This window comes from Eurytemora carolleeae, unplaced genomic scaffold (genome assembly GCF_000591075.1).
Source record: "Eurytemora carolleeae unplaced genomic scaffold, Eaff_2.0 scaffold746, whole genome shotgun sequence".
Taxonomy (NCBI): domain Eukaryota; kingdom Metazoa; phylum Arthropoda; class Copepoda; order Calanoida; family Temoridae; genus Eurytemora; species Eurytemora carolleeae.
Genome location: NW_019396773.1, coordinates 42229 through 64886, shown reverse-complemented (window position 1 = coordinate 64886; position 22658 = coordinate 42229). Strand labels below are relative to the sequence as shown.

The following is a 22658-nucleotide window of genomic DNA, read 5'->3' as shown; positions in this document are numbered from 1 at the left end:
GTTTTTCCGTTAAGTTCTCATGTACTCATCTTTTTATATTCAACTTGTTTTTCCGTTAAGTTCTCATGTACTCATCTTTTTATATTCAACTTGTTTTTCCGTTTAGTTCTCATGTACTCATCTTTTTATATTCAACTTTTTTTCGTTTAGTTCTCATGTACTCATCTTTTTATAGTCAACTTGTTTTTCTCCCTTGCAACCTTGTAAAAACTGGTCTTTTTCGTATAAACAATTAGAAGGAGACAAAAAAATGAACCGATAAGCCAAAAACCAGAAACTCTGATTATTTAATCCATGTATCTACACGATGTCGGAGATCTGTGATATTTCAATTTTTTAGTTCTGTAAGATCAAAAAGATATAAGGATTGAAAAATTTGAGTTCGTGACCAAAAATAAATTCCTTGATTTTAGGTTCCTATTTAAAAAGATTCCTAAAGAAATTGAGTCTTTGCTACAAATTCTGGTTTTCTCATCGTTTATCTTTGCAACACAATGTCGGAGACCTTTGATATTAAAACTGTGTTAGATCAAATAATCAAAAATTGATATATCAAAAGATATACACCATCAGGTTGTAAATATATATGGTTTAGAAAATTTGAGTTTGTGGCAAGAAAACAGTTCTTTTATATAGAGATTCCATACTTTCATGGTTTACTAGAACTGTACAGTAATACCTGTGTACAGCAGTATACAGTGTACAGGAGTTCCTTTATATAGAGATTCCATACTTTCATGGTTTACTATAGAACTGTGCAGTAATACCTATGTACAGCAGATTAAAACACAGAATATTTTTCCATTTTCATTCCTGTATATACATATATGATGTATATATATATATATATATATATAATAAATGACGAGCTTAATTATATAGATATTTGGATATACGAGAAGATTTTTGATAATTGAACCACTAAGTTCAAATTGTGTATTTTTATATTTCAGGTTGTTTTAAGAGTTTCATCTTTTGTCGATAACTCTGTATATTACAAAAAACGTTTCGATCTTTGTATATTTATAACTTAACAATAAATTATATTTAATGGATCGTCTATGTTATTTTTAACGTTGTTGCAGGAAATGATAAATTAATTAATATAAGTGCTTCCGTGTATCAAAATATCAATTGAGAAAACAAAATTTTTTGCGGTTTAGTATGATTAGAATGCAGATACGGGTGAATGACCGGGACGTATTACTTTCACTTAAAACACGATTTCTTGAATGCATTGTGAGAGAAAATATCATCACAATAGGTACCAAACATAATTAGTACGATTTTTTTCGAAAAAAAATGTATATCGTGAAGATGCTAACCTAATTTAAAAGCCTATAGAAAATATAATAAAACACAAAGGAATTGAGTCTTTGCTAGAAACTCAGATTTTCTAATCCCTAGATCTAGCAATCTAATGTCCTAAACCTTACATATTTCAAACCAAACTTTTCTATCTAATCTGAGCTGAAAACTTTAGAATGTGATATCCTTAATCCGAATCTGTTGACTTTTCAGGAGATTAAATTCATGTGGAGAACAAGCCATATTTAATCTAGATATTAAGGAAAAGTTTGGTTTAAGCATTAATCCTGATATCCACCATTCTAAAGTTTTCAGCTCCGAGCTGAAAACTAAAGAATGCACGAATTTGAAGTTCGAGGTTAAAAGTTCTGTAAAATAATGAGTAGCTACTTAAAGATTAAACCTTCTCAATTTTAAATCTAAATTTCTCGTGAAAAATCTGAACCAATCAGAGAAAAGGATTTAGGGAGAATTTTTACATAACTATCGGTAATCAGCTGTTTTTAAAATTATTTTTAAAATATATACGTAAAGGAAAACAAAACATATTTCCAGTTACAACCGTATTTAGGGTTTAAGTCCAAATATTAAATGATCTAAAACGTGAAATTTATTAAATCAAGGTTTTTACTTTTAAATATATCGTAATTAGTTGAATGCTGCTTACCGCTGAATAGACAAATAGGGATTTCAAGATTTTAACCCTGTGTTTAAATTTTAACTCGTCGATTTAGGCCAGTTAAATATTTAACCACAGGGTTAAATATTTAACCTCACGGTTAAAGTTCAGGTTTAAATTAAGTAAGAAGTGACATTTAACCATGAACTTAAAATTTAAGTCAAAACTTTTCGTTCTTTAGTTTTGGACTCTGTTCTATCAAATAGTTTGATTTATAAAAGGTTTACACAATTAGAAAATTTTAGCCAGCAAGGATTCAAGATTTTGGAGCCTTCTTCTTAAAAAATGTAGATTACTGCACAAGGTGCATTATTGTCTGTGAATTTGTTTAGCAAATTAAAAGCATTGTGGCCTTTCAACCATATGTCGGAATACATATTAACACTGTGTTACAATTCTTTGCGTAAATGTCACTAAATACATTATTACATAATTATCGAGTTCAAGGTGCCAGTTAAAATATACCTACCGGTACACCTTGAAAGAACAAAAATATTAATCTAGAAAAAGAAAAAAATCTCAAGACAATAATTTCAATTTAGTTTTTTGCGAACATGAAATTATGTACTGGCTCGTGCAATGGCTTGATTTCTTTCATTTAATTTAATTACACAGATATCAAACAAAATTTATTCACGACGTTAACAATTACAAAGAGAAATGAAATTATATAAAAATATTAAGAGAAATAGTGTGAATTATAATCATAATCTTCTGTGTTCTGATATGAAGAATATTGGTAGGGTTGATTATACTGGTATGAGTATGAATCCCTGTACGGATTTATAGAATCTAATGCTTGATACAAGACGGATCCAATCCTATCCTGGAATCCATCAGCTTCTGAGAACAGCTGAGTTCGACCCAATAATCCTAAAAATATCGTATATTGTATATATATATATATATATATATATATAATTATCTTTTAATATGTGTATTCTAGTATCAATTGGTTCTTTTAATAAAGTCCCGATTCTAAACTATTTTTACTAAATGTCTGATAAATAAATCCTGATACTAAAGTCCAGATAGTAAGGAACTGAATCCTGGTATTTAAAGTTGTGATACTTAATTTTTTATATCTAGGTCCTCATACTAAGGAACTGAATCCTGATACTGAAGTCCAGAAAGTAAAGTCCAGATACTAAGGAACTGAATCCTGATACTAAAGTCCAGAAAGTAAAGTTCAAATTCTAAGGTACTGATCCCTGATACTGAAGTCCAAGAAAGTAAAGTCCAGATACTAAGGAACTGAATCCTGATACTGAAGTCCAGAAAGTAAAGTTCAGATACTAAGGAACTGAATCCTGAAACTAAGTCCTGAAAGTAAAATTCAGATACTAAGTAACTGAATCCTGATACAAAAGTCCAGAAAGTAAAGTCCAGATACTAAAGAACTGAACCCTGATAATAAGTCCTGAAAGTAAAATCCAGATATTAAGGAACTGAATCCTGATACTGAAGTTCAGAGAGTAAAGTTCAGATACTAAGGAACTGAATTCTGATACTAAAGTAAAATTCAGATACTAAGTAAATGAATCCTGATACTAAAGTCCAGAAAGTAAAGTCGAGATACTAAGGAACTAAATCCTGATACTTAAGTCCTCATAGAAAAGTCCAGATACTAATGAACTGAATCCTGATACTAAAGTACTGAAAGTAAAGTCCAGATATTAAGGAACTGAATCCTGATATTAAAGTCCTGAAAGTAAAGTCCAGATACTAAGGAACTAAATCATGATACTAAGTCAGAAAGTAATATTTAAATACTAAGGAACTGAATCCTGATACTAAAGTCCTGAAAGTAAAATCCAGATACTAAGGAACTGAATCATGATACTAAGTCCTAAAAGTAACATTCAGATACTAAGTAACTGAATCCTGATACTAAAGTCCTGAAATGAAAGTCCAGATTCTAAGGAACTGAATCCTGATACTTAAGTCATGATATTCAAATCCTGACAATAAAGCCCTGATACTGAAATTTTAATACTAAAGATCTCTTAGTAAAATCCTGATAAAAAGTTTTTTTACATAAAAGGGCTGATACTAAAGTCCTGACAATAAAGTTATGATACTACAGTAGGTGTTGTATGTCTTTAAAGTCTTGAAAAACGTCCTTCTTCGTTGTCCTTCGTACAAATGATGAGTGATTTAATATATTTGCTTTAATCTGCTGTTATGTTTTAGTATGGAAGCAGACTTTTTATAATTATGTGAACCATTTTGATTTTTTTAATTTTACAATGTTTATTATTTCATGGTGATATAATTACATCTTTTAGATCAACACTACATTGGGTAAAAGAAAATTACCATCTCTAATTTGAATTAGAATTTAAACGACCTAATACAATGTCTAATAATTTATAATTAGATTTTTTTTTTAATTCTCGGTATTTTTTCCCAGGCTGTGCAAAGTTCCGTTAACAAACGCGCGGCAGGTTTTTGAAAATGACTGGAAAAATGAAAGTCCTAATTTTGTTTCGAATTTTAAATGAGGGTTCTAAGTATATTATTGATGATTGTGTAAGTGTATCCATTATTTGCGTGTGAAAATATCTTTTTCTGGTTATATATGCTGAAATATCCGTTTACTGAGACAAGAAGTGATTCTTTGTCACAAAATCAAATTTTCTAACTCTTATATCTTTGCAACCATATGGTTTACATCATTGATATTTCAAGCTTAGATTTTTTAATCTAACAGAATACTTAGTTTGAAATTTATTAGATCTACGCCATTTGGTTGCATTGATAACGCGATTAGAAAATCATGAGTTTGTGGCAAAGACTCAATTTATTTGATTTAATCTCAATCCAAAGAAAATTTTGAGGATTTTATCTTAAAAACGGTTCAAATATAATTAATGAATTACTTGTTATGTCAAGACAATTTTTAAAACTGACCATATGGTTTCAAGTTTCATTTAGATTTTAGTATTTGTTTTATTAATGATTCTTGATAAAACCTTGAAGGTCTGAAAAATTAAAGATAGAAATACATCTTTGATATTTCGTAAGGTTTTCGTAATCAATGATTAAATACTAAATATTGATGATAATCCATGGATGAATGAAAAAATATACTCACTTGTAGAAATGACATCTAAAGCCTGTGTACTCAGTCCTGAATAGAGATACACAGCTGCTGCACCCAGGATACCAACTCCAACAGCAATATACAGAGCTGTGGGTACACTTACACCTAGATATACAGATGAACAACTAGTATACAAGGACACCAACTCCAACAGCAATATCCAGAGCTGTGGGTACACTTACACCTAGATATACAGATGAACAGCTAGTATACAAGGATACCAACTCCAACAGCAATGTACAGAGCTGTGGGTACACTTACACCTATAAAGATGAACAGCTAGTATACAAGGACACCAGCTCCAATAGCAATATACAGAGCAGTAGGTAAACTTACACTTAGATATACAGATATACACCTAGTATACAAGGATACCAACTCCAACAGCAATATACAGAGCTGTGGGTACACTTACACCTAGATATACAGATGAACAGCTAGTATACAAGGACACCAACTCCAACAGCAATATACAGAGCTGTGGGTACACTTACACCTAGATATACAGATGAACAACTAGTATACAAGAACACCAACTCCAACAGCAATATACAGAGCTGTGGGTACACTTACACCTATAAAGATGAACAGCTAGTATACAAGGAAACCAGCCCCAATAGCAATATACAGAGCAGTAGGTAAACTTACACTTAGATATACAGATATACACCTAGTATACAAGGATACCAACTCCAACAGCAATATACAGAGCTGTGGGTACACTTACACCTAGATATACAGATGAACAGCTAGTATACAAGGACACCAACTCCAACAGCAATATACAGAGCTGTGGGTACACTTACACCTAGATATACAGATGAACAGCTAGTATACAAGGACACCAACTCCAACAGCAATATACAGAGCTGTGGGTACACTTACACCTATAAAGATGAACAGCTAGTATACAAGGAAACCAGCCCCAATAGCAATATACAGAGCAGTAGGTAAACTTACACTTAGATATACAGATATACACCTAGTATACAAGGATACCAACTCCAACAGCAATATGCAGAGCTGTGGGTACACTTACACCTATACAGATGAACAACTAGTATACAAGGATACCAACTACAACAGCAATATACTGAGCTGTGGGTACACTTACACCTAGATATACAGATGAACAACTAGTATACAAGAACACCAACTCCAACAGCAATATACAGAGCAGTGGGTACACTTACACCTAGATACACAGATGAACAGCTAGTATACAAGTAAACCAACTCCAACAGCAATATACAGAGCTGTGGGTACACTTACACCTAGATATACAGATGAACAGATAGTATACAAGTACACCAACTCCAACAGCAACATACAGAGCTGTGGGTACACTTACACCTAGATATACAGATGAACAACAGATAGTATACAAGTACACCAACTCCAACAGCAACATACAGAGCTGTGGGTACACTTACACCTAGATATACAGATGAACAACTAGTATACAAGGACACCAACTCCAACAGCAATGTACAGAGCAGTGTGTACACTTATTTCTAGGTATACGGATATACAGACATACACCTAGTATACAAGGATACCAATTCCAACAGCAACATACAGAGCAGTGGATACAATTACACCTAGATATACAGATATACATATAGTATACAAGGATTATACTCAAACTTATAATTGGCTTATCCTTATCTCTTTGCATCCATAATGTTTTATATTTCAGCCCAGTAGTTCTCCTTTAGATCAATAGTTGTAAATATCAGAGGTGTTAAACACATGTTGCCAATATGTAAGAGTGTGTTGCAAGTAATCAGTTTCTTGAATAATATACTGGTAAGCATATAAATCAATACAAAATCGTTTTGATATAATACAGAGGCTAAAAACATATGTTTCAAAACAGTATCCTGTACTGAAATTCTTCACAACACAGAGTGGTTGGAGTCAATATTAATGAAATATCAGGTACTGAAATTCTACATAAAACCGAGTGGTCGGAGTGTATTTAAAGAAACATCAGGTAGTGAAATTCTACATAAGACAGAATGGTCGGAGTGTATATTAATGAAATATCAGGTACTGAAATTCTATATAAAACCGAGTGGTCGGAGTGTATATTAATGAAATATCAGGTACTGAAAGACTATATAAGACAGAGTGGTCGGAGTGTATATTAATGAAATATCAGGTACTGAAATTCTACATAAAACAGAGTGGTCGGAGTGTATATTAATGAAATATCAGGTACTGAAATTCTACATAAAGCAGAGTGGTCGGAGCGTATATTAATGAAATATCAGGTACTAAAATTGTATTATATCACCATTTCGGTAATTAACACTGTATTAATATATATATGCTGACAACTGTATATAATTATATTACTTATCATCCTTAGGGTGAAATAAAGGGATTGCTCGCCCATTCTGTAACTGAATTATTAAACTGAGAATATCGAACATTCTTGTTTAGTTTAGTCACAATCCTAAGTTTAGAAATCATTTTGAAATTGATGAACTATTCCTTTAAAGAACTATGACATCCAGTCATCGTAAGTTTTTTTTTCAAAATAGGTTTTTAAACATTGTATTAAACCTGGAATCTGGAGGTAGGGTAGAGTAGCAAATATATCTTGTTTGGAGGGTGAAAACCCACTCACTCCACCGAAAACATAGGTTGGTTTATAAACAGAAACTGTACTCGACAGCGCACCTGCAATACAAACCAAAATCATCCTTCATGCTCTTAAACCACGATACATACATTTCAATGAAGGTAAACTCATATCGTAAACGTACTTAATTACCAATTCTGATATTTTTAAAGATTATGAAAAACCTGAAATGCTGTCACTTTTTGCCTAATAATTATTGAATGATTTAGGGATGATTTCAATTACTTGTTAATTTTACTTTTTACAACTTCTTAATATTTTTGTTCAAAGGAATTGAGTCTTTGCAACAAATCCCAATTTTCTAATACCTGTAAATCTACAACCAAATTATGTATACCTTTGACATTTCAAACTTTGACTGTTTGATATAACCGAAGTCATAGTTTGAAATATCTAAGGTCTACAACATTGGGTTGTTAAGATAGAAATTTAAAAATCAGAGTTTGTGACAAAGACTCAATTCCTTTGTTAAGAAAGTTCAAAATTTTTATGTAGGATTTTTATACAAAATTTAGAATAATGTTTATTTTTTAAATAGTTTTTAGTTTATATCAGAATTTAAAAGATATATTACTTGAGTATCCAGTAGAAATGACGGAGTATGAAGCAAGGTTGATTGAAACAAAGCTACGAGATATTCCTCTTGTTCTTAGAATAGACGCCGCTACTTGTCTAGTACCCTGAGAAGATGATATCTCGGAACCTATTGATGGTATAAAGTCCTGCAGATCTCCACTAATACGTTGATTAGTATTTTCCTCCGATCCTGAACCTTCTCCGGATCCGTCTCCGACATCCAGAACGGTATCCTCTCCTCCGGTCTCTGATGTAGCTAGGGATCGGAGGACTGTCAGACAATTATTTCTCAACGCGTCCCAGGTGAGATCTGGAATGATTCCATCGGCATGCCCCTCTGCTAGTATCTCAGCAAGTTTCTGAGCTTGAACTACTCCAGCCAGTCCAGAACACTGCTGGTTACCCTGGATAAGCCAAATCTCCGGGTGAGTTTTTTCCCCAATTAGTTCACTGTTTTGGGTCTCAAAACTACAAATCATCTTGACACGGTTATCTTGAACCCTCTGCATGATGATCCCGACATTAGTTTGCCCGTCTGTACTCGCCATAGCGTACGGAGCTGTCTCAAGAACGGTTTCTTCAGGTTCAGGATCTCCGGATCCATCCTCAGCTTCTAGAACCTCCTCTCCGGACCCTGAACCATCCTCAGCTTCTTCGGATGCTTCCTGTCCTGAACCCTGATCTCTCCAAACGTTGTCTATTGGTTGGATGGAATTTGAATCTTCTCCGTCCTCAACTTGATTTCCGAGTCCGGCTTCAAGCTCAGATAAATCTTCAGGATCGTCTGCTATTCTTCCGCTAAAAATGTTATATAAAATCTCTTTTTATAATATTTTTTAGCTGGTTTAACTTTTTAAATTTTTTTATATATCTTTGCAAATCGAAGCCTTAAACCTTTAATATTTTAAACTTGAATTATGATGGATCAAGTAATCTAAGTTTGAAATATGTCACAACCAAGTTTTGAAGATATAGGGGGTTACAAAATTTTAGTTTGCTTAAATGAATCATAATAAAAATATAAAAATTGTTAAAAATGAAATTTACCTTTCTAGATTTTCCGAAGCAGTAAGAGAGGGGAGGAACTATTTCCGGAGCGCTTGTATAGGAGGAAGGAGGGGATTGGTAACTTAGACAGAGGCCTCACGCGCCTATTGTTACTTAAATAGAGGTCTAAAGAGTACTGTTCTGAATCGGACATGCCACTTTTTTTTTAGAGGGACATTTGAAATTACATCTACAGTCCCTTTAAAGTCTATTCCTGGAAATATGAAATATAGATTTTGTGATAATTTCTCAAATACAAAAATTACAAATAATATTGTATGGCAATTTTGATAGAGAATTCATTCGAAAAAAAGATTCAAAATATATGAATCCGCCATACTTGTAAATTTATGGTTTTTATTTAAAAAATATTTTGCTCTACACGGCGGTATCCAAAAAACTGTGGAATGGTTCGTCTTCGCTCTTTCTTTTAACTAGAATTGTTGCTCAGAATATTTTTATTTTGAAATGCTCTATCTGAAGCATTGTCCCGACCTGAGGTCAACACTTGTGTGTGAAATGGCGCTAATTTACAACGAAGGGGAACTGAATTAATCCGAATTTAAAGAATTTGAGCCGCGGTTTAAATTTGAGACGCGGCACAAATTCATTAAATTCGGACACTGACCTCTGAACATTTTCAGAGATCCATTATAAATAAAACTGTATCCCTGGATCATAACTAAAAGTAAGAACGCAGACTACAACCTTTTCACTGTTTTCTGGTTAGAACTGTAAAATTAAAATCTACGATTTTTAATTAAAAATTAAAGTGCAAGGTTGCAATTTCCTGAAATTTCATCCTCAGCAAACACCACTAAACCGTCAAAATATTTAAATTTTATTGTTTAATGACCACCTCAAGGTGTAGTAGTATATAATTCCCAATAAACATGGGAATAAAGAGACGACTTGAAAATCGTCTTTGATCTCCTATAGTTGATAAATGACAAAGAATGAATCAAAATAAAGGTCACGTAATAATTCCGCGCAAACAAAGACGATAGAAAAGTCTTCACTGAATTCCCATGTTCATTGGGACACCCTGTATAAGAAAACACACATTTAATTTGTATGTTTTCTCAAGCTTGATGAGAACATTCTCACCATAATTTCGCCTTTAAAACTTTTAAATGAAATATTCTGTAAATTAAAGATTTGGGGTTTTTAATTTAAAGATTTCTTGTAATAATTGAATAATCACTATTTCTACATCTCAATTTCGACTTTTGAAGAAAGTAATTCAAATCTTTAATCTATATAAATAAAGTAGTATTCTCTGTTCATAACTCATGAACCCCTTGCCCGATTTCCTTCAAATTTAGACAGGCGAAGTCAGCAGAACCAAGGTTGACTTTGATGAGGAAAGTTTAGTTTTCAGGCAAAGCTGGGTTCCCAAGCTACTGCTAGTGCTGCATATTAATAATATTGAACAATTTTCGGACTTAGCTATAATTCTCTGGGCACAATAATGGTTAAAATTATTATACATTATACAATGCATATAAATACGTAATAAAAAAGGATAAAAAAGATCAAACTGAAAACTGGACTGATTGGGCTAAAAAATTCGAATCTTTTTTTCAAACATTTTTTTCAAAATTTTTTTCCACGGGCAACGCCGGGCCCTTCAACTAGTAAATAATAGATTAGCAACTCTAATTTGACACAAAATACAATACAGTATTTTGTCAAAAACCGGGGTGATAGATTTTGTAAGTTCAAATGATATAATACAATTTTTATGAATCTTTTTTCTTTCAAATCTCTCCTTTTAAAGCCTGCGTTCCAGTTGGTTTTTTCAGCTATTTATAATAAAAACATTTAATAGAAATAAAATGGTAGCAAAAAATCATAATAAAGTTCGTCCATAGCTCCTTCTTTCAAATAAGCAAACTCTTTTCAAAGTATGAATTACAAAATCCTAAGCGACGTTCTTAGTTTCAAAAATAAATAAAGACGACTTTTATTCCGGCTTTTAGGTTTTCACTGTAGAATCAGGATGAAAGAAATTTTGACAGGAAAGAGAAAGAGACTGGATCGGAGAGATAAGAACTGTGTCACAGTGAACGACCGGAAGAAGACAACTGGATAAGGATCTCTTTCGAACAGACGAGAAAAAATTTTAATGGGACTGTAAAGGAAAAATGAAAGGGGGTCCATATATACGTTTAGGTAAAACTTGGACGGAGTTTTATATCAATTTCTCAAGACAGGAGCATCAATTAGAACTCTGATATGTTTCAATAAACTCCTGATTTTCTCAGGTTTCCTCCTATACCCCCTTTCATTTTTTCCTTACAGTCCCTTTAAAGTATTTAAACTTTTAAAGAGACTGTAACCGTAAATACAAGCAACCCTCCATGCAAAGATTGCAATGCCCGAATCACAACAATGTTTGAATTAGATATCTTAACGTTTTTGATTTTAAAAACTGATTATTTTCAATTGTGATTTCTGCACAAAAGTGACTTGCGCATTTCTAATGCAGGAAAACATCAGAATTAAACACTTTTAAACCTAGAAGAACGACAATATTTACAGATCAGATGAAAATTTCAAAAGTATGTGAATCGGGCATTGGCACCTTTGCATTGAGAGTCCCTTTAATTAAGCGTAGAGTCGCTTTAATTACGCGTACAGTCCCTTTAATTACACGTACAGTCCCTTTAATTACGCGTACAGTCCCTTTAATTACGCGTATAGTTTCTTTAATTACGCGCACAGTCCCTTTAATTAAGCGTACATTCCCTTTAAGATATAGTAGAGTCATTTTAATTACGCGTTCAGTCCCTTTAATTACGCGTACAGTCCCTTTAATTACGCGTAAAGTCCTTTGAATTACGCATACAGTCCCTTTCATTACGCTTACAGTCCCTTTATGATATAGTTGTTTTGAAAAAAGATTTTATTTCACGCACTTTTATATAATCTGAGACAATTAACATTGTTTTAAAATATTTATATATTTTGTCCCTGAGAGAAAAAGTAGCAGAAGGATCCCACCTCTTCCCACCTTCATATTCTAGATTAGACTGAGCTCCATGAGCTCCTGGAGGTACATGCACCCGGAGTAATCAAGTAAAAATTCACAGGACAGGGGTTTTACGCTGGTTTTAGTAATTTAACCTGCCACCTGCTGAATCCGTGGAAACCTGGAATAATTCATTAATTCATGATGAAGTGATCAATCATTTCTCTCTCGCTTCCACGCACTTGGGATTTATTACACTGAGATAAAAAATCCTTTATTTAGAGACGAGATTTACTTGCTATTCTGATTAAAAGTAAAACAGTCTTAACTTCAGAACCCATTTTCATTCATTAAATGAAGATTTTTCGAATTTGCCATTATATACTTTTTTGTTGAGCTACAGTGAAAATCAAAAAGCTCTGGAATAGAAAGTTACTTTTAGATTCAAATGACTTAATTATTGTTTTGATGTCGTCTTCCTATAACACAGTTTTTTGGTTCTTACTATACACACGTATTTTAAATATTTAAGTACAAAAAGTCGTTTTCGCTATTTTTAACGGAATTAATCGAGGTCAAAATAATGAATGAAAATATTCCGATGCAGACAGAATGTTCTTCGATGTATTTAGTTTTACGTGTTTTGAAGTAGGTAACTATTACTTATCCTGGTTCCTCATGGAGTAGGTAACTATTACTTATCCTGGTTCCTCATGAAGTAGGTTGGTACTTATTTTTAATCATGGTTCCTCATGAAGTAGGTAACTATTACTTATCATAGTTCCTCATGAAGTAGGTAACTATTACTTAACCTTGTTCCTCATGAAGTAGGTAACTATTACTTATCCTGGTTCCTCATGAAGTAGGTAACTATTACTTATCCTGGTTCCTCATGAAGTAGGTAACTATTACTTAACCTTGTTTCTCATGAAGTAGGTAACTATTACTTATCCTGGTTCCTCATGAAGTAGGTAACTATTACTTATCCTGGTTCCTCATGGAGTAGGTAACTATTATTTATCCTGGTTCCTCATGGAGTAGGTAACTATTATTTTTAATCATGGTTCCGCATGAAGTAGGTAACTATTACTTATCCTGGTTCCTCATGGAGTAGGTAACTATTACTTATCCTGGTTCCTCATGAAGTAGGTAACTATTACTTATCCTGGTTTCTCATGAAGTAGGTTGGTACTTATTTTTAATCATGTTTCCGCATGAAGTAGGTAACTATTACTTATCCTGGTTCCTCATGGAGTAGGTAACTATTATTTATCCTGGTTCCTCATGGAGTAGGTAATTATTAATTATCCTGGTTCCTCATGGAGTAGGTAATTATTAATTATCCTGGTTCCTCATGAATAGGTAACTATTACTTATCCTGGTTCCTCATGAAGTAGGTTGGTACTTATTTTTAATCATGGTTCCTCGTGAAGTATGGACATATTAATTATCCTGGTTCCTCATTAAGACTGCCGTTATTCTTGGAGAAGGGAACTATTAGTTATCTTGGTTCCTCATGAAGACAGGTTCTTCTTGAAGAAGGAATTATCTTGGTTCCTAGTGAATTTAGTTGTATTTATTTTTTATCAAGGTATTCTCTTAAAGTATGATGTTATTGATTATCCTTGTTCTTCATGAAGTAGGGAATTATCAATTATCTTGGTTCCTCAGGAAGTAGCGCACTATTAAGTATCCTGCAGCTCATCATGAAGTAAGGAACTATTAATTATTCTAGTTCCTCATGAAGTATAGCTACGGATATATTAATTATCCTGGTTCCTCATGAAGTATAGAAACTATCAATTATCTTGGTTCCTCAGGAAGTAGGGCACTATTAAGTATCCTGCAGTTCATCATGAAGTATAGTTACGGATATATTAATTATCCTGGTTTCTCATGAAGTATAGAAACTATTAAATATCCTGGTTCCTCATTAAGTATAGAAATTATTAATTATCCTGGTTCCTCGTGAAGTATAGTAGAAACTATTAATTTTTATGGTTCCCCATGAAGTAGAGAATTGTTGATTTAATGTTGGTTTCTCATGGAGTAAGTGGAATTTATTTTAATCATGGTTCTCATAAAGTAGAGTATTGATATCATAGTTTTTAATATGACAGATGACAACTGTACCATGTGGTTTTAAATATTTTTCTAGTGGTCAGGATAATTAAAATTCAAGGATAAATACGGCAAATTGGACTCTTATAAAGCGGTATGCAATTTTATACTATGGTAGGAATATTTGCAATGACTAGAAAAACGTAAAAGGGAGTGTTCAGTTGAACCGTAAACTATTTCAAAGAACAAAGACGATTGTAAAAGTCGTCTGATTAATTGACAATTAATTCCATTATGACTGTAGTAAAATCAACATGAAACACGGCAATTATAAATATCATTTCATTTAACTCGTTGATTTTTTAAGCTAGTAGTATATTAAAACAACATTCAGACTTTCTATTCCAAAGTTATTTTTGTCTCACTATACAATTCTTTAATCCTTGTTTTTCTTCCTTAAGAAAAATCTACGTTAAAAGTTCCTCTTCTAAATTTATTTTACAGATCTAATCATTCGAGATAATACAGTGGTACTCATGGAGGATAATACTTTTAGGACGATTTATAAAGTAAAACCAAGGAGTATGGAATACAATGGAGGAGGGGTCGACCAGGCCGCCTCACCATAGGCTAGACAGACGGTACTCCATTTGGAAAAGAGTTTTTATAAATGTCGTCTTTTATTTTTTAAATGTGGTTTTCTACAGGTGTCCCACGAAACATGACATTTAATAAATAGTTATTTTTAGTTTAACAAATCTTTTGCTTAATTATATTTTACTTTGAAATCAATTTTAATATAAAACGACTCCCATATTATATTTTTATGATCTTTGGTATCAAACAACTGAACAAATAATGGAAAAAGACATTCTAAACTATTCACCAACTGTAATGTTTCGTGGAACACCCTGTAGTATACCATAATAAATGAAATAGATTTTTTTATCTTATAAAAATGTCCTCAGTGTTGACTGTTTTTGCATCCCAAAATATTTCGCTGTTTTGCATAATTCAGCCTACTTTACTTGCCGTATAATGTATTCAATGACCTCTATCTGATGTACAGACGCCGCGTACTTGTTTTTAGAATAGGTCATTGTACGTGTAAATTACCGGAGGAAAAGTAGGCTGAAGAACGCAAAATAATTAAAGACATCTTTTGGGAACACTTAGGTAACTTTTTATAATTAAAGGAAATCGCTTTTATTTATTTTGGTATAGTAAAAAAACCACAACTTAAAAATAAAAAGACGACCTTTAAAAACGCTTTTCCAAATGGAGTACCGTCTGTTCAGCATGTATAATTATATGATGAGGTGGACCTGGTCGACCCCTTCTCCATTGTAAATCATGATCCTTGTCTAATACTCTGCAGAGATGCTGATTTTGAAAGATCAATTTCGTCTTGTTATTCAAATTAGCTCATTTAATCGCCTAAATTGTCAGAAAGGTCGTCTTGGATCACTTAAAACAATTTACAATTTACTGACAAAAGATAAATATATATATTTTGTTTATTCTTTTAAAAGTTTTTAAATATAATTATTACACAGCAGGAAAAAGGGTATATGTTAATTATGTTGAAATGCGTTTAGATTGAAAACTTTAAAAATAAATATTACACAGATAAGACCAAAAAATGTTTTGTTTTATGTACAGGGTGTCCAACGAAACATGACAGTTGGTGAATAGTTTAAAATGTCTTCATCCATAATAATAATAGGTTGTTTGATACCAAAGATTTTATTGAAGTCATATTTTAATAAAATTTATTTCAAAGTAAAATCAATCTAAGTAAAAGATTTTGTTATCAAAATAAACTGCAAAAAGTCCTTAATATCCTAAACAGCTGATGGAAGAAGACATTCAAAACTATTTCCCGACTGTCATGTTTCGTGGGACACCGGAGGTAACTTTTTTACACTAAAGTGCAATGACATGTTCCAGAAAATGGGCTGAGTGATACAACTTTGGGTAAATGGGTTGGTTCAGGTAGGAATATGTCAAAGTTAAGTAACTAAAGCATAGCTTTATTGTCGTATCAAAGTAATCTGAGCTGAAAACTTTAGAATCGTGGATATCAAGATTAATGCTTGATCTACTTTTTTCTTGATCTCCATATTAAATAATGCTTGTTCTCCTCTTGTTATTAATCTCCAGATTAATTAACCCGTCGGGATTAAGGATATCCCATTCTAAAGTTTTCAGCTCTGTATTGATAAGATTTGACAAAAATATTTTTTCCTGGTACAGGAAAATACCAACTATTTTTATAATGTTTTTGTTATTACTTTTTCTTCATAGCTTGAAATTGATAAAAGTCTGACTTTTATTTTATTTTAAATCCGCCCTTGACTACTATTCTTCATCTTTAGGCTCTTCAGAAGGTTCTTTAAAAGAATCATCAGCAGATTCTTCAGCTGGTTCTTCGGTAGCACCATCAGCAGGTTCTACAGAAACGTCTTCCTTATTTTCAGGATCTGCATCCGACTGATGATCTTCTTCTTCAGTTTCAGGTTCAGGTTCTCCTTCGGGTTCCTCAGATGGATCAGCATCTGTTTCCATTTTAGAATCTTTTCCTTCTGTGTCATCATCTTGTTCATCATTCTCCTCTGACTGTTCATCATCTGTTGTGTTTGGTTGTGGAAGATCAACTTCCTGCTGTAATTGCTATACATCTTCCAGATCAACCTCGTCCTCAGAGTACTCATCATCATCATCATAATCAACCTCTGCCTCTTGGTATTGAATGTATTCAGATATTAGATCCTGAGTGTTCCCAGCTGCCTCACTACAAAATACGGGATTAAAGGGACTGTAAGCGAAGTTTTAAGTGACCTTCTATGCAAAACTGGCGATGCCGATTCACAACAGTACCCTTGAAACCTTAATCTGATCCAAAACGTTGAAGATAACGTCGTTTTTTCTGACTAGAAGAGTGTTTAATTTTGTGCCTCTCTCCGTATCTCCTTATAAGCAAGAAATGTGCAAGTAATTTTTTCAGAGAAACCGCAAATGAAAATAGACAATTTGAAGATACAAAAACATGAATATCTAATTCATACTTGTTCAGAGCTGAAAACTTTAGAATTGGATACCCTTAATCCTGATCGCTTAATCTGAATATCTTTTAATTTTCTTTTTAATCCGTTCTTGTTGGATATCACATTTCCTACTACATGTAATAAAGATACGTTATAGATTAAAAATACAGATACGATGCTATAACGATAGAACCATAGAAAAAATATACGATTGAACTAAAGTCGGCTGTTCTCAAGCCGGCTTTTAGAGCAATTTAAACAAATATAAGTTTAATCATGTTAATATGAACACATTAAAAAAGAAAACATATTTTATCACATGTAAGGACTAAAGTCCTTTTGAACGTTAGTCTTAATAAACATTAAATCCAAACCGTACGTGCGTTAAATCGATCATTAGTCAAATTGATATGACACCACAAATGTGGTATAAGTAAAAAACGGTTTTTCAAAAGTTAAAGAGCGCATCTCTAATCTCTAGAAATTAATCTAGAGACTAAATTAGTCTCGAGATTAGCAAAAAGAGAGGATTAAGCATTAATCTTGATATCCACCATTCTAAAGTTTTCAGCTCAGAGCTTTTAAGCTTTAAAGGGTCAATTGAAATTATGCTTACAGTCCCTTTAAAAGGATAACAAATTTTTAATAACTTTATGTGAAACTAATCAAAACAATGACAAATCTGTTGAAATTCTAAAACCAGAAATACCAACATTTCGAAAACGACAGATTCCTTTCTCACTTAAAGTTTTACTTTGATCTCAGATTCCTCATAACTACAGTTGTCTCTCAAGGTTAAGGGTTGTTTTTACCAAGAATTATATTTTTGAAAAGTCAAAGAAAGCATAAACAACATAATAAATTCCTTCTAGTTTGGCCGAGTTGGTCTTTTTGGTTCACTTTATTCTGACACCATTATAGATATAAAGAAAGTAAAGAGAAGCTTGTTCTGCGAGCTATAGGGCCAGCCTTAGATTAATATTTGTTTTATTGGATGTGTTAAAAGTGGGGGAGAATTTTTATTTAATACCTAAAATACAAAAAACCTGAAAAAAATAGTTTTTTTTAATTTGAGATGATTTAGACTCTTAGTTACAGCACTTTATCTGTAAACTCCATGTCCACTATTAATCTTACAAAAATCTCTCTCTCTCTATTTTTTTGAGAAAAAAGTAAAAAGTTACCTAAATTCTAGTTCATCCATTCCCTCACTTGTATACCAGTGAAGAAATGCTTTTCTCCGAAACATTGATGTGAACTGAACCAGCATTCGGTTAAACAACGACTTAAAATAAAAAATTTGTTAGCATTAAAAACTTTCAAGGGCATTTCCCTTTCATGCAATGAATCCCAGATATATGAATACATATACCGTCAAGAACTTCTTTTTATTTTTAATTCAAGGTAAATTAATATTAATATCCCTGAAATATGAATACAATTGATATATCAATATTAAACTCATTTTTCCGCGGCATTTAATTTTAAATATGTAATACGGCATTATAAAAAACTCTTCCTATGTATTCATATATCTGGGATTCACTGTATATATAAATGGTGTCATAACGAGGATTAGAAAACGACAAAAAATCATCCTAAATTTGGATTTTACGCTGATTGTTATTCTCTTTTAAGCGTTCGCAGCAAACCCTTTTCAATGTTGTCGTTTTTATGTTAAATTTCACCCATTTTTTTGAAAATCTTTACTGAATGAAATCCGCAAACATCTTCTTATGTTTGTTAATGGACTAAAAATATATCAATCTCTGAGTTGAGAGTCGCTCAAGATTATGTTTGTAACTAATTTTTCACATATTTCTCACAAAATATAACTAAACATTTTGATTAAATAAACGGTAATTTAAAGTGACCTCATATTCTCAGAGTGGGATGTCTTATTTAAAATGATATCCTTCTATAAACCTTTGTCTGAGGAATATTCCGTCGTTTTTCTTAAATGTTAAATTCTAATAATTTCCCTCCAACCTTTTGACTGCAATAAATCTGCAAATTTCCTTTACCCAAAATTGAAAATATTCAATTTATAAATATAAAATTTGGGATGTTTTTTTACATAGTGTTGACCAATAGTTTTTTTAATTTCTTTTTTCAAAAATACTTTGTCTTTTAATTTTACAAATTTAGTAAGATTTGCTTATTAAGTATTTACATATTTTATTGGAAAAATCTGTCCTATAGGACTGATGATGATGTAAAAAACATCGAAATATATTTCCTACTTAGAAGTTGCGAATTCTACTGATAGAGAACACTTTCAATCAATTGGATTTTTACAGTTTTGCTATAGATTTTAAGTTAAAGATTTCATATTACAAACCAGAGTCTAAACTAAAGAATGCGCGAATTTTAAGTTCGAGGTTAAAAGTTCTGTAAAATAATGAATAGCTACTTAAATATTAAACTTTCTCAATTTTAAATTTTAATTTCTCGGGAAAAATCTGAACCAATCAGAGAAAAGGATTTAAAGAATTATTACGTAAGTATCGGTATTCGGTAATCAGCTGTTTTTTAAATTTTAAGTTGAAGATTTCATATTACAAACCTGGATTGCTGTAGAGTTGGCGATGAATGTTCCCGAAATCTTGAGACCCCTGGGAGGTATGTCACAAACAGCAGTTTTGATATTATTCGGAATCCACTCGACAAAATATGACGAGTTTTTATCCTGTATCCCTGACATCTGCACATCTATATCCTTCATTGATAACCGGCCTCGGAATATTGCCGCTACGGTGAGAAACCGTCCCATCCTGGGATCACAGGCCGCCATGATGTTGGACGGAGAGAACATTTGAGAAACTATCTCCGGGACGGATAAACTACGGTACTGAAGAGTACCTCTAGCCTGCAGGGGGGAGAAACCTGAAATTTTAAAGGGAGTGTTCGCGAAAAATGAAAGGGGGTATAGGCTTAATGCGATAAAAAAGCGCTTTTGATCGCTACTTATCTTACTTCTATCTGTTGCGCCTATAAGGAGAAAATTGTTAAAGACGTCTCATACCGAATAACTTAGCGCCCATACAAATTGAGAAAATTGCAACATACAACTTAGACCGTAAAAAATCAATTTAATTTCAAACAAATCATTCAGATATTACAACCTATAGTCATCGATTATCTTTCGCCACATTTGTATATAGTTGATTTTTCATGGAGAAATTGACATAAAACTGATTCAAAATTATACCAAAAAGGACATATTTTGTATAAAAGTTGTAGCATTAAACAGATCATATTCAACAATTACATAAGATAGATGTCTTATAAGTATCGTTCAAAACCTGAGATTCTCAGGTTTTATCCTATACCCCTTTTCATTTTTCCTTTACAGTCCCTTTAAAGATATCTACCTGAGAAAAAATTAATCATGATTTTACAACAAAATGAAGAAAAAAAAATCTAAAAAATCTATGAATGAATGGTTAGATAAAAGTGATTCATCAAAAATTTACCATACTATTCAATTATTTACTTTGCTACGCAATGGATCCGAAAATAAATTTTTTCTTTTAAATTTTATTCATAGATAAATAAGTCCACATTACAAATAAACTGCATTCTATGCATATTTTTAATGTTAAAAATAGCAGCAAGTTTTACAGAAATTAAAACTTCAAATGGCATTAAAAGTCTGATCACAAATATAAGTGAAATACGTCATTTTCCGTTTGCTGAACAAGTTCGGTATACGTATATTGTAATCTAGGAATAGGAACCATGTATACCTGGTATAAAGAAATGTAGTCTATGAATAGGAAACATGTATACCTGGTATAAAGAAATGTAGTCAGTCTAGGAAAAGGAACCATATATTTATACCTGGTATTAAGAAATGTAATCTAGGAAAAGGAACCATGTATACCTGGTATAAAGAAATGTAGTCTAGGAAAAGGAACCATATATTTATACCTGGTATTAAGAAATGTAGTCCAGGAAAAGGAACCATATATTTATACCTGGTATTAAGAAATGTAGTCTAGGAATAGGAACCATGTATACCTGGTATAAAGAAATGTAGTCTAGGAAAAGGAACCATGTATACATGGTATAAAGAAATGTAGTCTAGGAATAGGAAACATGTATACCTGGTATAAAGAAATGTAGTCATGGAAAATGAACCATGTATACCTGGTATAAAGAAATGTAGTCTAGGAAAGGAACCATGTATACCTGGTATAAAGAAATGTAATCTAGGAAAAGGAACCATGTATACCTGGTATGAAGAAATGTAGTCTAGGAAAAGGAACCATGTATACCTGGTATAAAGAAATGTAGTCTAGGAATAGGAACCATGTATACCTGGTATAAAGAAATGTAGTCTAGGAAAAGGAACCATGTTTACAGCAAGCTTCCTGAGGTCTGCGTTTAGCTGTCCCGGAAACCTGAGACAGGTTGTAACTCCGGACATAGTTAGAGAGATGAGATGGTTCAGATCACCGTAGGTCGGAGTATTCAGCTTCAAGGTTCGGAAACATATATCATACAAAGCTTCATTGTCGATAATATATGTTTCGTCGGTATTCTCAACCAGCTGGTTTAAAGAGAGTATAGCATTGTAGGGTTCAACAACAGTATCAGATACTTTAGGAGAAGGTATGACGGAGTGTGTATTCATTATCTTATCAGGATACTCTTCCCGGATCCTGCCGATCAGAAGAGAACCTAACCCTGAACCCGTCCCTCCTCCGAGTGCATGAACAAGTTGAAAACCTTGAGGAGATTCTGCGTGCTCCGCCTCCTTCCTTGTAGCATCCATAACCTGCTCTATGAGCTCCGCCCCCTCTGTGTAATATCCTTTAGCCCAGTTGTTCCCCGCCCCTGAGGATCCAAATACAAAATTATCTGGGCGGAACATTTTCCCCTGTTTTCCAGCTTTAATTGTATCCATGGTTCCAGGTTCCAGGTCACATAGAATAGCTCTGGGCACCCACTTCGAGTTGGATGCTTGAAGGAAGGCATCAGAGAGATGTTGAGGTCTGAGCTCTGAACCTGACCAGTAAACCTCTAATCTCTCCGCCTGAAGACTGGATTCTCCCTCAAACCTTCCATCTCCTGATATCCCGTGCTCATCCGATATAATTTCCCAAAACTTAGTTCCTGCCTGATTTCCGCATTGTCCAAGCTGGAGATGAACAATTTCTCTCATCCTTACTCCGGGTCTCTTTATGTACAGTGGAGAACTGTAG

General features: G+C 32.8%; 2 protein-coding genes across 2 annotated transcripts; both read right to left on the bottom strand.

The window, feature by feature from the left end:
• Window positions 1-2603: 2603 nt before the first annotated feature.
• LOC111708530 (uncharacterized) lies at window positions 2604-16969 on the bottom strand. Its single transcript, XM_023481934.1, has 7 exons — window positions 16764-16969; window positions 11357-11453; window positions 9367-9404; window positions 8318-9117; window positions 7665-7781; window positions 5085-5198; window positions 2604-2860 (listed from the first exon to the last, which is right to left on the bottom strand). Exons 1-7 carry the CDS (start codon window positions 16967-16969, stop codon window positions 2667-2669), a joined length of 1566 nt encoding a protein of 521 aa, XP_023337702.1. The 3' UTR covers window positions 2604-2666.
• LOC111708537 (tubulin beta chain) lies at window positions 16630-22658 on the bottom strand. The gene is made up of 4 exons (XM_023481942.1): window positions 21772-22658; window positions 20015-20334; window positions 18633-18733; window positions 16630-17195 (listed from the first exon to the last, which is right to left on the bottom strand). Exons 1-4 carry the CDS (start codon window positions 22616-22618, stop codon window positions 17075-17077), a joined length of 1389 nt encoding a protein of 462 aa, XP_023337710.1. The 5' UTR covers window positions 22619-22658; the 3' UTR covers window positions 16630-17074.

What these genes read in the sequence shown, in the direction of transcription:
- LOC111708530 (XM_023481934.1), bottom strand. Translation starts at nt 16,969, where the DNA reads ATGGAAACAGATGCTGATCCATCTGAGGAACCCGAAGGAGAACCTGAA. An exon ending in GAGCCTAAAGATGAAGAATA is followed by an intron (nt 11,454 to 16,763) that starts GTAGTCAAGGGC and finishes ATCCTTATCCAG; the next exon opens with TTGTCTTCTTCCGGTCGTTC. An exon ending in ACCCTACCTCCAGATTCCAG is followed by an intron (nt 5,199 to 7,664) that starts GTTTAATACAAT and finishes CTGTATATCTAG; the next exon opens with GTGTAAGTGTACCCACAGCT.
- LOC111708537 (XM_023481942.1), bottom strand. Translation starts at nt 22,618, where the DNA reads ATGAGAGAAATTGTTCATCTCCAGCTTGGACAATGCGGAAATCAGGCA. An exon ending in ACTACATTTCTTTATACCAG is followed by an intron (nt 20,335 to 21,771) that starts GTATACATGGTT and finishes TTAAAATTTCAG; the next exon opens with GTTTCTCCCCCCTGCAGGCT. An exon ending in ATGGATGAACTAGAATTTAG is followed by an intron (nt 17,196 to 18,632) that starts GTAACTTTTTAC and finishes CGTATTTTGTAG; the next exon opens with TGAGGCAGCTGGGAACACTC.